The sequence below is a fragment of the Sesamum indicum genome, linkage group LG9 (genome assembly GCF_026168435.1).
Source record: "Sesamum indicum cultivar Baizhima isolate 11 linkage group LG9, ASM2616843v1, whole genome shotgun sequence".
In the NCBI taxonomy this organism is placed as follows: Eukaryota; Viridiplantae; Streptophyta; class Magnoliopsida; order Lamiales; family Pedaliaceae; genus Sesamum; species Sesamum indicum.
Window position 1 is genome coordinate 19,315,844 of NC_142665.1, and position 15,181 is coordinate 19,331,024.

The following is a 15,181-nucleotide window of genomic DNA, read 5'->3' on the forward strand; positions in this document are numbered from 1 at the left end:
TACACACAATCAGCCACGTATTGGACATGCAAAACCCTCTTTCGTTCCTATATATACCGTACCCTCCCTCACTCTTCCCTTCATCTCATCACATCTCAATACATATATAGATGGCGAGGTTCAGTGCGTGTATGGTGCTGATCGCTCTGATCATAGTCCTCTTGGCTGCAGCGACCACCGCGGAGATCGTGAATCCCGGGAGGGAGTCGCAGCGTTGCCGTCAGCAGATTGAGAGGCAGAGGCTGAGCTCTTGCCGGGAGTACCTGATAGATAGCAGCCGACCAGTGATGATGGAGGGCGGAAATCAGGGGCGGAGCTGGCGGGAGGAGTTCCCCCGGTGCTGTGAGGAACTTGAGCGGATAGACGAGCAGTGTAGGTGCCAAGCTGTACAGCAGGTATAGTGATTGTGGAAATTCTCATACTGCTTTTATTATAACTGAGAAAAGTTATCATTTTTAGTCTTTTCATCGGATTTTGACCGAAAATGCATTTGCTAAGTATGTGATCGTTATTTAAAATACCGACGGAATCTCATGAAATAGCTGAACTTGAAACTTTGTTTGTAATTTATGTGATTATTAATGAAAATCTCTTAATTATAGAACTAGAAGGGTTAAATACATCACGTGACTAAGAGTGAACGAAGAGTTAATTGATGGGTTAAGTATAATTTATTGGCTTAAAGGTAATTTTCGTTCTCAGGTTATTCTTATTTTAATCTTTTAAGTTACTAGGGTTTCATTTTGGTCTCGTAAAAGTGAAAAAATCTCAATTTTGATACAAATTTGGTCGGAAAGTTGAGTCATTCACTGGAAAAAATCACATGCCAGGTATGTGACTTTTTAAATTGAGGCTTGCATTGTGATTGACTGAAAAAGATGACTTTTTAAATTGGGGCTTGCATTGTGATTGGCTGAAAAAGATGATGTGGTGAAGATATGACCTGAAGTTAGGGGACTAAAATGAGAATGGCTTGAAGTTACGGGACGAAAATTTCTTTTAATCCTAATTTATTTTTGTGTTAATGAAAAAGTTCAAAAAAAAAAAAAGTTTTTATGAGAAAATAAAATGAAATTTATCCGCTTATGATTTATAAAATGATACAATTTATTTTTTTTGAAAGGGGATAAACTACATCATTTTTAGTGTCACTCTTTGTAATTTAAAAATTAACGTAATTTACCTTTTTTTGGGAGGGATAAATTGTATTATTTTTATTGTCACGGTGTAAATTGCATTTTGTTTTTCATAGGATTTTCTTTACATTTTTTCATTAATATGGGGTTAAATTGTATTTAACCGGTGAACTTCACTAATATCAGTGAATTTGATGAATATCAGGTTCTCATCTATCGTTGTCAAACAATATTAATTGATTAATTAATGAATAATTGGAATTTGGATATAATAATAATATTATATATATATAATTGATCAGGTAGTGCAGCAAGAACGACAAGGGGGAGAGCTGCAAGGGAGAGAGCTGCAAGAGATGCTGCAGACGGCACAAAGTCTGCCCAGCTTATGCCGCATCTCACCTCGCTACTGTCAGAATATGGGAGAAGTTGCTGGTCCTATGTTTTAGACAATTATATATATATAAAAATAAAAGGAGGTTGGTGCCTGTTTTTGCAGGCTCAACCCTCATCATGATCTGATCTTGTCTCTAATTAATGATAATTAGTTAGAGTGATGATGTAACAAAACTAGCACTCATCTATTGCTTATGTCTTTAGTATACTAATCACTTAAGTCTTTAAAATTTTGGAAATTTTGAGGTTTTACGTAACTTAATTAAATTATAATTTTAAGGATTAAATACATTTTACTCTTTCAGTATGTAATTTTCGTTAACCTTCATTTTACCCGTCTCTTATCGTTGGATAATTCTTTAAATTAAATAAAAATACTCTTAACTATTAGTATGATATATTCGCATTAATGTTTTCTATTATTCACTATATCGATCGATTTGAGAAGTTTATTCAATTATAATGTTTATGAATTCATACTATATTTGTATAAATTGATCAAGTATAAAATAATTATTTTGAATTTGAGTGTATTTGTATAAATTAATTCAGTATAAAATAATTATTTTGAATTTGAGTCTATTGGTATAAATTAATTCAGTATAAAATAATTATTTTGAACTTGAGTGTATAAATAGTCACATTGTTGAGGGATAGTATTACATTCTCCTATTATGAGGTTTGGTGTAATTATATATAATTGTTTGTGGTTTGGAATATTACATCTAGCATTTTGAGGTTTGTTTCCATCTAATAAATAAGTTTCTTCATTAGTCAAAATTTATTTGAGGTTTGTTTCCATCTAATAAATAAGTTTCTTCATTAGTCAAAATTTCATCTAATAAATAAGTTTCTTCATTAGTCAAAATTCATTTGAGATTTGTTTCCATCTAATAAATAAGTTTCTTCATTAGTCAAAATTTATTAAATTTACTGATATTAATAAAAAAAATTGAAGAAAAATTGATGTTTACATTCGATTGACTTATTTTATAGCAACTTAAACAATTTTTTTCTGACTAAATTGCTCTTATAATGGTGAGAATATATTTTATCGCATGCGTTAATACGTGAAGACATATGAGGGTAATATGATTACAAAAAGATTTATTTGATCTGTAAAAAAATTAGGACTAAGTCAATCAATGATAAATATAGATTTTTTTTAATTTTTTTGTTAATATAAGCAAGTTTGGTAAATTTTGACCAAGCAAATTTTAGGGGTGCTAAATGTAATTTTTCAAACTATAAAGGGTCTATATATAATTATGTTAAATTTCAGGCTGGAGTGTGTAATTATCCCTATTGATAATTAGCAAAAGTTTATAAATTTATTAATTTTAAATTAAAGAATAAAGAAGCATTTTTCCAATATTAAAATTTTATCCATTAGTATTTTAGAATATAAGCTCTATCCGAATAAAAAGAGTCGTTATTATAGATGTGTCTTCAAATTTGAATCTTATGTAAAAATATTTGGTGTGGATACATAGAGGTCATAACTATCAAATGGCATGGGTTTGGGTAGTATTGTAATTAATTGACAGGTTTAACATGTTGGACCTAAAGTTAGATTAAAGGTAAAATAAAGTTATTACATGAAAAGATTAAAAAGAAAAAAAATAAAAAAAAATAACCTCATAACTCGCAAATTACATCACTTGCCATTTTGGTGTCAAAACAATAGGTTCGATGACTATTTGTAATATTTTTGTCATTAAAATTATATCTAATATAATGTGCAAACACAAGTTTATAAATTTTTTTTTAATTTAAAACCAATAACATTGATTTTATAAATATGTGCTTAATTCAATATTATTTATTAACATCATAAATAGATAAAAACTGAAGTCAAATTGATTGATCTATTTAGCTATAGGGGCATTAAAGTGAACATAGCATATTATTAATAGTCGACGGTAATTTTATTCCTTTTTGTTTATTTAAAGGATTATCACAAAAATAAAAGGGTAATCGAAAGTTTTTTTAGTTTAGGGGGTAATTGATGATGGTGGTATACTTTAGGAGTATAAAATTTATTTCACCCTAATCTTAATTATTTTATAAATTAATTCACTTGGAAAATACCACTCTTCAGTCACAGGATAAAAATTAAATTATTTTCCTGCAATATTGCAGATAACATATACAATTTTGTTGTCTATTATCTACAAGAAGTAGAGGAAGTGGGTGTTTTTGTCTTGTAAGTAAATGATTTATATATTTAGAGAGAGAATAGAGTTGTGATTCTTCCTCCTTAATTCTTTCTTTTTATTCTGTCTTATTTGTTAAAAAATTACAAACTAAATGGTGAGACTTTAATTTGTAAACAATCTTATTGGTACGTATATTTGAATTTAAATCTCGTTTACTTTGAATATTCGATTAAATAAGTGATAGTATTATTGCATCATGATAAAATTTAGTTATGTATTTACTTTAACTGATATACATGTACTATTGATTGGAGAAATTATTATTGAATCTTTTGAGATGTAGCAAAGACAAAAAAAGATGTGGGTAAAATTGAAAAATTACACGTTTACCAGAGTAGTTGTAGCTGGAACAGTGATTGGTACAAGGTTTATGGTCTAATACCGAGTCCTCGTACCTTATAATAAAATACTGAGTTTAATACATCAAAGTAAACGGGGCTATATATCTAGTGGTTGATAAGGCAATTCACCGGTGGGTGCACTGCATGAGCTGTGCCATGAGCATTGTTGCAGTGGGCTGTAGTTGAATGATGACTTGGATCTGCTGATTCTATGTCTACATCATCCATTACGATGTTCGTGCAGGGAACGACTTCGCTGCAGCTGAAGTTTATCGTAGCTTGTTTGCCGATTGATGTTCCGTGGAGTCCCGAGTACCTCACATCACTAATTTTTACTGCAAATGTCTGATGGTGGAAGAAAGATAATTAGCTGAAAGTTAGGAGTGAAAAAGAGCAACTATGATATTTTGAAAATTTTAATTTGGATTGGGTTTGGTCAGATTTGACTTAATTATATAGCAAGGGTAGTATACTTGTCGTGAGATTAGTGTACAGTTTAAGAATTGTGATTAATTACGTTACAAGTGTATCATACTTTCTATATGATTGATTTTGTTCGGACAGACATGATTTGTGTAAGAATTTTCCCTCACTTATATATATATATTTGCTTACTTTGTCGGCGCATTTCTTGTGAGGACAGTAATACTGGTCAATAATAACAGGGTTATCAGCTGCTACGAAGGTGATTCTTGAGAAGGTGATGTTCTTCGCAAATCCAGAGCCTCCCTGCACAACAAGAACCAACACGTTAATCTTTATACTTCTTTTTATTTGATGTTTGGTGTAAGAATACGTAGATTCCTTATGATTTGGAACATTACATTTAGTATTCTAAAGTTTGTTTCGATTCAACAAATAAATCCCTCTATCAATTTAAATTTATGAAATTTCCTGATATTAGCAGAAATATTAAATGAAGATTACAGATGACTTTCATGCTTGTGATTGTGTTAAGCTCGTTTGAGTCAATGGTTACCTGCCATGTTTTGATCCTCACTCCATTCTCAGTTCTCGTAAAGCTGCTATTGGTTATGCTTATTCCTTCTACTTGGTCGTGGCCTCCAGCTTCCCCTAAACTCCCGATACTACAGAAAGACATGGAAAAGATCTTTGTCGATGCAAAAAATAAGATGATGCATGCCAACTTAATGGTCGGAAACGTGTTAAGTACTCGTACTGAGACATTGTTAGATGTCAAATGTGGTAAGAGAAACACACCTTATTCCATGTCCCGGTCCACATGCTATATTGGATATGTGTACATTTGAAGTACCCCCTTTAATGGCAATACAATCGTCCCCTTTTACGACATTCACATGACAATTTATTGAACTAATTAGCGTATATATCCTACAAAAATTGCAGGAGAAACAGGGGAACGAGACGTTTGAAACGGTGGAAGTGTACCGGTTGCCACGAGACAGTCGTGGATACGAACATTGGTGGAGGCGCTAATGTCGATTCCATCCGTGTTGGGACTCGTGGCAGTGGCCCTGATGTCCAGGTTTGAAATGTCTGCTCCGTCGCATCCGTTTATGGAAACATGGTTCTGTTGGCTGTTCCTGTGCTTCAGTCCTTTGACTTGAAGTCCATTGCACTGAGAAAATCGCAGTGCCTTGGGAATTTTCATAAGTTAAAAAGCTTTAGGATTTCGATTTTGTGAAGTAACAACATGCATTAATAGGAACTGAAGCAGAAATTTGAATTTCTTACAGTGGGTCGTGATCCATCGTCTCCCTGAAAAAGACAGAATAGAAGAAGAGTTTGTCGGAAATCAGACAACAATTTCCACTACATTTTGTACGTGAAAATCGAAATATTTCAAATAGAGAGTGTTAACTCACATGTAAGTTCCACCATGATGCTCCTCGACCATCAATCACTCCTTGTCCATTCCCTGCCACAATCAGCCTGTCGACCCCATGGAACGACAACCACGCGTCTGCACTTTTCTTCATCCACGCCGATTTTGGAGGCGCAACGATGACTCCCAGAATCTGTATAACGATCCATAGTTGTACAAGTATAATATACGATTTTTATTGAGAAAATTTTTGTCTAAATCAAGTTTGGCCAAATCAAAATAATAATTAGTCACTTTACATCAATGATACAGCAAGTGTATTTATACTTGTCATATGATTAGTTCAAATTCGATGTAACATGATCCGAACTAAAATTGTCCTTACATTAATTAGCTAACTTTAATAAGAAAAAGTATCCAAATTGAAAGCGATGTGCTTTTTTCTTTTACCTCAAATGTAATGGAAGATAATCTGCATGGGCCTTCAAATTCGATCGGATAGACCAAAAACGTTTTCCCACTCGGCACAGTTACCTTGCCGTTGTTTGTCCCTTTCTTACAAGCAGCCTCCCATGCTGATTGAAAAGCCTGTTATATTATTTAATTCATTCAAATATAAAGTTAATTGAATATATTGATAATTTATCATATCAGGATGATTTCTTGATTAATTTGTTCGTATAACGTGGGTTCGAGTCGTATAAATATGGTATACTGTTTACTTTTAATAACAGTGTTTCGTTTATTTTGAATATATTTATTAATTTAAAAAATTAATATATTGATTTAATATTTGAATTTGAATATATTGAATCATCATTAATAAATCGAATCTGATTAAAAAAAAAAATGTACTCTGGAATCATCTGTTTTTCCATCTCCGACAGCTCCGAACTTGGTGACATCGAGTGTTGTCTGTTGAAATACAGACGTTGCATGTGCATTCCTTGTGGTGGTTAATTCCGAAAATATCCACAACAAAATCATAAAATACGACGAAAATTCCTGCATAACAATCAAGTTTCAATCAGAAAAATAAATCAAACTGCATAAATAATTGGATCTTTTCTTCTAGAGAAATGATATCTTAATTAATGCAACTGAATAATGATTTTCGTACCATTATTCGCTGGTTTTTGCAAAGGAACATACTGAGAAAAATTGGCGTCACACAAAGTTATATATATGTATATATATATATACATATGTATATATGGTTCTAGGGTTAGGAGTACATAATCTGTCACAAAGAATCAGTGAATGTCAAAAAATTATTAATTAAAAAATAATTTAATTTTGATTACAAAGGGTATTTTGCAATCGACAATTAATTAACGTTAATGTGACATTAATTTGTAGAGTCAAAGGTCCCATGATAGGAAGATGGGTTAAAGTGGTCATCAAATGGTACAATTACACAAATAAATAATTCAAAGGGCACTCCTAATTTTCATTACTAGAAATTAAATCATTTAATGTTGCTATCTTGAATAGATTTTCATCTCTTGTAATAGCAGAAATCATAACAGATATTTGTAAGTCAACTTTAATTGAATAATGGTTTAGAGTCAACTTTCCAAGATTTGAAGGTTAATAAATATATAAAATTTAGGGTTTCATTTTATTTTATCTTTTAAGAAGCCCTGGATTTGGCGCCCATAGAATATATATATATATATACACACACACGTTGCTATGTTTTTTTTACTAATTATTGTGGCACATTTTTCTTGCGTGCATATAATAAATAATTTATTTATTTTAAAGTATATTATAAATAAAAATAAAATATATAAATCAATAGATCATATTATTTTTTTTTAAAAAAAAAGGGAGAAAAAGGAAAGAAAGAATTGATGTAGTGGTGTTAAAATGACGTGACGTCACTTTTGAAAAAAAATAAAAAGAAAAAAGTAATTACCATTAATTCTTAAATTCATTTAATCAGGGGTATAATTATTGTTTTTCAGAATTGATGCGGAGTTTGAGAGTGTGGAGGATATTTTTTTCTTTTCTATTTTATATTGGTATAGATAAAATTCGGTACATTACAACATTATTCAATACATTCGAATTCGAAAACTAAATTTAACATAGCAATATTTCTAATTAACCAACATATATATTCAAATGAAACTAAAGAACATGGTATTTAGAAGTAGATTAATATACCCATATTTGTGAACTCAAACTCACGATTTCTTGGTTCTGAGGTTTCGATTTTACCACTCAGCTTTGTCATTTGTTTTAAAATCACGCATTACTATAATTTTCTTCCGTATTTATGTCACTTACATACACTGCAATGTATAATAATATTAGTAATAAAAATATTAAGTGATAAATTTAAAATTATCATTAATTATATATTTTAAATGACAATAATTTTAATATTGTCGAAATATAATTACTCGTGACAATAATTATGAATTACGTTATCACTATATAAATATAAAAAAATTATTTTATAGTAACTGCTTTTGTAACAACCACTTTGTTAATTTGAAACTGCTTTTTTAATTTATTACAGTTTTTTTAGCGAACATTCCTACCGCTGCTATTTTGGACGTTATAAAATATTTGTAACGGTTTGCTTGAAAGCCGTTACAATTTGTAACGGTCTTTATAACCGCCACTGCTGGTTGTTACAATTATAGTTCAATTTAAAAAAATTAATTGTTATTAGAACGATCTTTGTAACACATATAGATATGGTTGTGTTTGAACTATACAGAAAATAAATAAAAAACATCAGTTAAATATTAAAATGGTATTAATAGTAAAACTCGAATATCTATTAAATTATTTATAATCATTCAAGAATCGAAATAATATAAATAATAAAATTCGAGTATCAATTATGAATTTTCCTAGTTTAAATCTCTCCTTTAAGAGGCAATCGAGAATACGCCTGTTTCATGAGCATTTATATGAATGGCAGTCGTTGAACTACTTGGATTGGTTGATCTTATGTCGACAGTCTCCAGACTGCATCGAAATTCCTAAGCTTTTCTTTTCTCGAAATTTGATTCTTTTTTATAATTAGTGCTCGTGTTTTTATATTTTCACATACATAAATAAATATTTTTTATAATTTAAAATATTTTATAAATATAAATATATATATATATCAACAAATTATATTTAAAAGAAAAGAAAACCAGCTTAAAGATATTATTGACACAACAAAAAATTATATAATGATGTCTCAAACCGTCGCTTGTGAATGAAAAGTGTCTGTAGATGATAAGATTACATTAATATTTTAATAAATTAAATAATTGCGTAATATATTAGTTCGATCAATATATTAATATAATTAAATACCATAAAATAAATTAAAACAAACTTATATAAACTAAGATAAATACCCATACCTTCGATAAAACTCAAACTAATAACCTCCATATGTTAGAAATTAATGTTTGCAAAACAAAGTTATGTTGGCAGCTCCGCCAGCAATTATGAAAATCTTGGAATAGAACTATCAAGGGTTGGGATCCCATTAGACAATTCACACTCTTCGTAAGCTTGTCAAGCTTCATAATCCTCACTTGATTTTTATCTCCAAAACCAAGTCAAAGTTTAGGAAATATGAATCGATTAAGCAGAAGATGAACTACTTTGGCATGGGAGTTGAGTCTAGGGGTAAGAGTGGGGGTTTCCTTCAGCTCTGGAGGAAGGATGTTGAGGTGTGATCAGTTTAGTCTTTTTCTACACACCACATTGATGCCATAGTGAGTCAGGATGACAACTCAGAATGGTGGTGATTTACGTGATTCTACAGGCACCCTGAAACTTCTAAATGTAGGGACTCTTGGGCTTTGTTACTATATCTTCGTTCAGTTTTTGTCCAGCCGTGGCTTTGCATGGGTGACTTCAACGAGTTAGTCAAGAAGCAAGGTGCCCTCGCACGAATAGAATGGCAGATGGAAGCTTTTCGGGATTGTGCTGATTGCAAGCTACATAACTCGGGTGCCGTATGAAGTTTGTTCACGTAGTGCAACAATAGGGTGCAGCCCGCCACAGTGCGCGGTAGGCTGGATGGGGCATGCGGGGATTAGTCGTGGTCGACTCTTTTTTTCAATGCACAAGTCTCGCACATTACAAAGACATGCTCGGATCATTTGGTGGTCTTGTTGGAGTTGGACATGGGTGTACAGAGTAGTGTTTTGAGCAAGAAATCGGTGTTCCAATTTGAGGGGCCGTGGCTCCGATCCAAAGAGTGCGCTGATATGGTAGCACAAGATGGTGGAATGGGCTTTGGCTATCCAATTTAGTGTTCTGCAGGCTGCAGCAAATTGTAGGATTGTGGTGCTTTTTGTTTGGTAATGTCACTAAGAGGGTTCGTGAGCTCAATGCTGAGCTGAGGAAGCTTAAAGAGGGACGGTGACTGAAGTTGCAAGGAGTCATGTCGAGGTTCTTAAGGATGAGTTTAAAGAGTTGTTAGAGGAGGAAAAAGCCTTGTCGAAACAGTGTGGGGAGGCATTGTGACTCAAGGAAGGCGATAGGGACACGACTTTCTTCCATGCACAAGTGACTGAAAGATTTTGTTGTAAGAAATTCAAAGTGTTGAAGGACGGGTCAGGAAATAGGTATACTTTGGAAGCTAATATTCATTGGGTGATTCAGAGTTATTTCGTCCAAAATTTTCGCTCTATCAGTACCGTCTCCTGATGTGATAGATGAATGCCTAGCTAGAGTGCAACCCGCAGTGAGTAATCCATTCTCCTCATATGAGGATAAGCAAGCTCTTAATCAAGGAAAATTCTTCCTTGGACTAGGTTTGACCGAACCAAATCAATTATAGAGCATAATTGTATTTTTTTCTAAACTGTACACCAATCACATGACAAGTGTATTGCACTTACCATATGATTGGTTCAAATCTAGCTAAGCCCAGTCCAGGCTAGAATTTCCCACTAATCAAATGCACCCCCTCGAATCTTTGTGTCCTGACAGTATGTCACTTATTTCTTTTAGAAATTTTGGGATATCGTAGATAGTGATACAACTAAATGCGTGCTTCAAATTCTTAATTAGGGCGTTCTTGATCCCTGTCTTAATGCTACTCACGTCGTTCTTATTCCAAAGTGTGCTACCCTGAAGTTGTTCACCAACTACAGGCGAATTAGTCTCTGCGACGTAGTATATAAAATCGCATCCAAAGCCATTGCTAATTGTCTTAAACCTTTCCATAAAACAGTACTCTGAACTTTAACTGCTTTTATTCCTGGTTGTTTGATCACTAATAATATTTTACTAGCTTATGAACGAAATCATTATCTAGCCTATAAATATTGGGGCAACACTGGCCATGTATCCTTGAAGCTAGATATTGGTAAAGCTTAAGACCTTGTGGAATAGATTTTTCTTGAATGAGTGTTGCTTAGGTTAGATTTTCATTCAAAGTTGGTATCGTTGATTATGTTGTACGTTACTACTGTCTCATACTCTTTCATCATTCACGGAACTGGATTTAGGTCTTTGAAGCCAGAAAGGGGATTCCACTAAGGGGACCCCCTTTTCCCCTATCTATTTCTTTCTATGCAGAGACTTTGAATAGTATGGTCAAATAGGAGGGACAAGGGGGGTTTCTGTTAGCCAGCACGATCCCGTATTTCAAACCTTCTATTTGTAGATGATACTCTTATTTTTTGCTAAGCGGAGAAGGAAGGAGTGGGATGCGCCTAGTCCATCCTTTGGCTCTTTGAAGAAATTTTGAGCTTGATGATCAACTTACAAAAGTCGGTTATAGTATTTAGCAAAAACACGCAAGTGCAAATTTAAGATGAACCTGCTAGCATTCTTGGGGTCCAAGTGATGGTTAAATAGGAGAAGTATTTGGATCTCCCTGAAGCTGTGGGTGGGTCCAAGAGAGGGCGTCCAGCGGCATCAAGGACAGAATTTGAGGAAAACTCCAAAGTTGCATGTCGTAGTTGTATACATTTATCCCAAATTTCCTCGAGCAAAGTTGAATGTTGACTAGTTCCTTGCAATAGTAAAGACATTGACTTGTAAACGTGAAGAAAGGTGCAAAAACCATATTGATTTCCAGACGTAAAGAGATGGGCAAAGGAACCATCCACGCAAACACACAATAAATAAATTAAATTAAATTTTGTGTATAGATAATTTGATGACTTAGTGAACGTCAAATAGAATATCCAATCACATTTCTCAACAATATCGCTGTCTAGAACGCGTCAAAGGGGCCACTTTCATCCCCACCTTCCTATAGACTTTTTTGTTACTTCCTAGAACAAACTGTCTGTCTTCTTCATTATTAAATCAAATAAAACAAGCATGAAAAGGACGGATTTTAATCAAATAAAATATATATTGCCAATGATGCAATTCTTTAGAAAAATCCTGGGTTTCTCAATTTTGATAGTTCCAAACAGTTCATCACGTCATTTGATACATAGATATTAGCATATCCAAATTAATTAAATATATCAATAATATTCAATTAAAGCAAACAATTAATAGTAATTACACAGTTATAATTATTTCATATTTATCATAATTTTTTTAATTTTTAACCTTAATAATTAACCATAAAAAATCATATTTCTCGAACTCAAATATTTAAATTATGGTTCTAAATTCTCCAACAAGGCTTAAATGGCCTGTGTTCCTAAATTGACCAAAGACCAAACTGGCCATATTAAACCCCAACTACAGCTAGTCAATTTCTGTCCCCTCCCACCATTTCAAGATTCCAACCTCTCTCTCTCTTTCTCAACTAATACATTAAATCTCTCCAAGATCAAAAGCAAACATACAAGAAACTAAGCATGGACAGAGAGCAAGAGGAGATCCAATTCCTGGGCTTCTTCGGCATCCTAAAGGAGTCATACAACATTGTCTCATCATGGACAAAGATTTTCACACACATCACACTCTCCATGATCCTCCCTCTCTCCCTCATCTACTTAGCCCACATCCAAATCTCGGAGCTCCTCTTCACCAACATCATGCACAACGAGTGGGTCCTCGACAGAACTCCCGTCGGCTCCCGTTCCTACAACAAGGTCTCCGACGTCCTGACCTCCGAGTGGTCCGCCTTCTTCTTGTTCAAGATCGCCTACTTTGTATTCTTCATCATCCTCGCCCTCCTCTCCACATCTGCAGTCGTCTACACCATCGCATGCATTTACACCGCTAAGGAAATAACGTTGGCCAAGGTCATGAGCGTCGTTCCTAAGGTTTGGAAGAGGCTTATGGTCACTTTCATATGGAATTTCATCATAGTCTTCGCGTACAACATCGTGTCCCTACTCGTCTTCATCGTGGGAGTGATCTTGTTCGGTGCCATACCAGCTCTGGTTATAGCTTTTGTCGTCGTGTTCACTGTTCTATACCTGGCCGGATTCTTGTATGTTACAATGATATGGCACCTGGCCACCGTCGTCTCGGTGTTGGAAGACAGTTACGGCCTAAACGCCATGGCCAAGAGCCAAGATCTAATCAAGGGCAAAATGGGAATTTCTGTAGCACTTTTCATCGTGCTACTTCTATGTTTCTTTGCGATTCAGACAACGTTTGAATTCCTAGTGGTGTTTGGGCACGGGACCGGGACAAGAATTGGTGTTGGGATCCTTTGCCTGATTTTGATGTCGATATCGATGTTGTTCGGACTCATTATTCAGACAATTGTATATTTCGTTTGTAAGTCATACCACCACGAGAACATCGATAAGTCGTCTTTAGCGGATCATCTTGGGGGTTATCTTGGAGAGTATGTTCCTCTCAAGTCCAAGGATGTCCAGCTCGAGCAATTTGAGGTTTGATCACTTTGGCAGATGTTTGATCATGTAAATTTATATAGAGCAAAATATATATTTTTGTTGTTATATATTACAATTAACAATAGTGTGAAATAAGAGCCGGAGTCTGATTTGATGAAAATGGCAGATTCATCAACAATCTAATCAATCATCTCACACCACGAAAATTCTAGCCAACCACCCTATGTAGGGCCCTCCAACTTTTTTTGGTGAATTGCTATTATTACATTATAAATAATTAATAAATATTATTATAATAAATCAATATTTATATATTGATAGAATTCATGCTCAAATTCATAAAATTTAGATCTCAATTTCACCAATTAAATTAAGTCATCTAACCCGCCACCCTCATAGACGACTAATTAATATGCTAGTCTCCTTGAGGGCAAAATTGAATTCATATCAGAACTAGCATACGCTTGAAACAATTATAGAATATGTTTTTTTCGTACCACACGAGGGATATTAATTATTGTTGCCACATAGGGCAATAATGTTCTCACCAACTATTATCATAGGCTAATAATTAACTTTTTTATCAGGGTGGCAAATAGGTGGATTAGGTTGAATTTAAATAAGTCGGATTTAAAATGAATTGAGTTCAAATATATTTTTATATTATAGAATTTTTAAATTCCAATAAGATATTGTCTACAAGTTGTTAGCAAGTTATATATGCATGTATGATATAAAAAAATAATATGAATTATTAGATTTCAGTAATTATTTTTTTTTCAAGATTTTACACTAGTTGAACAGAAGTCTCTACAAGAAAATATGATAATATTGACAAACTATCAAGTGATCATTTTAAAGTTATTATTAATAATATATATTAAGTAAAAATAATTTATCTTGTCAATATGTAACGATTAGTGATAAAAAATGTGTATAAAATTATCACTAAATACAATTAGTGACATATCTATATACACATATTTTTGTCATTAATTCATATTAATAATAATTTTTATAAAAAAAATAATAATTATTAAAATCATAAAATTTCTTATTGTGACAAAATAAACAGTCTTGTCACTAAATATATATAATTAGTGATAATATAAAAAATATCACTTGATTTTTTTTGTAACTAATTTTCTACTTTTTTGTAGTGAGCGATCATGGTGTTCATGGTTTAAACTGATTTAACCAAAACGAATCAAATAATATTTTTGTATTACATAATTTACAAAAAGTTATAATTTTTAAATAAAATTTGAGTAAAACTTTAAACCACTAAAAATAATTTTGAGGGAGATTTTTTTACTAAAACATATTTTAGGGAGTAAAATAAAAATACAGGAGGTAAATGAGAAGAGTATCTTTATCCTGTCAATATCAAATTATTTTATCAGGAATATATTTATTATCTTTCATAATTTAGAGGATAAATGCAAATATATACATGTAGTGGGTGCAAAATGCATTTAATCCATAAAAAAACTTAAATATAATAACTCATTTGGGACCTGCTAAAATC

General features: G+C 32.7%; 3 protein-coding genes across 3 annotated transcripts; 2 read left to right on the top strand and 1 right to left on the bottom strand.

Annotated features, from left to right (window-relative positions):
- Nucleotides 1-71: 71 nt before the first annotated feature.
- Nucleotides 72-1,819, top strand: LOC105178074 (2S seed storage albumin protein). The gene is made up of 2 exons (XM_011101430.3): nt 72-395; nt 1,439-1,819. Exons 1-2 carry the CDS (start codon nt 111-113, stop codon nt 1,583-1,585), a joined length of 432 nt encoding a protein of 143 aa, XP_011099732.1. The 5' UTR covers nt 72-110; the 3' UTR covers nt 1,586-1,819.
- Nucleotides 1,820-4,197: 2,378 nt separating this feature from the next.
- LOC105178073 (putative polygalacturonase At3g15720) lies at nt 4,198-7,049 on the bottom strand. The gene is made up of 10 exons (XM_020699143.2): nt 7,020-7,049; nt 6,755-6,904; nt 6,350-6,487; nt 5,940-6,092; nt 5,809-5,832; nt 5,503-5,710; nt 5,314-5,395; nt 5,072-5,180; nt 4,708-4,821; nt 4,198-4,437 (listed from the first exon to the last, which is right to left on the bottom strand). The coding sequence occupies exons 1-10, from the start codon at nt 7,047-7,049 to the stop codon at nt 4,198-4,200; spliced, it is 1,248 nt and encodes a 415-aa protein (XP_020554802.2).
- Nucleotides 7,050-12,574: 5,525 nt separating this feature from the next.
- LOC105178379 (uncharacterized) lies at nt 12,575-13,813 on the top strand. The gene has a single exon (XM_011101844.2). It carries the CDS (start codon nt 12,700-12,702, stop codon nt 13,693-13,695), a length of 996 nt encoding a protein of 331 aa, XP_011100146.1. The 5' UTR covers nt 12,575-12,699; the 3' UTR covers nt 13,696-13,813.
- Nucleotides 13,814-15,181: the final 1,368 nt, after the last annotated feature.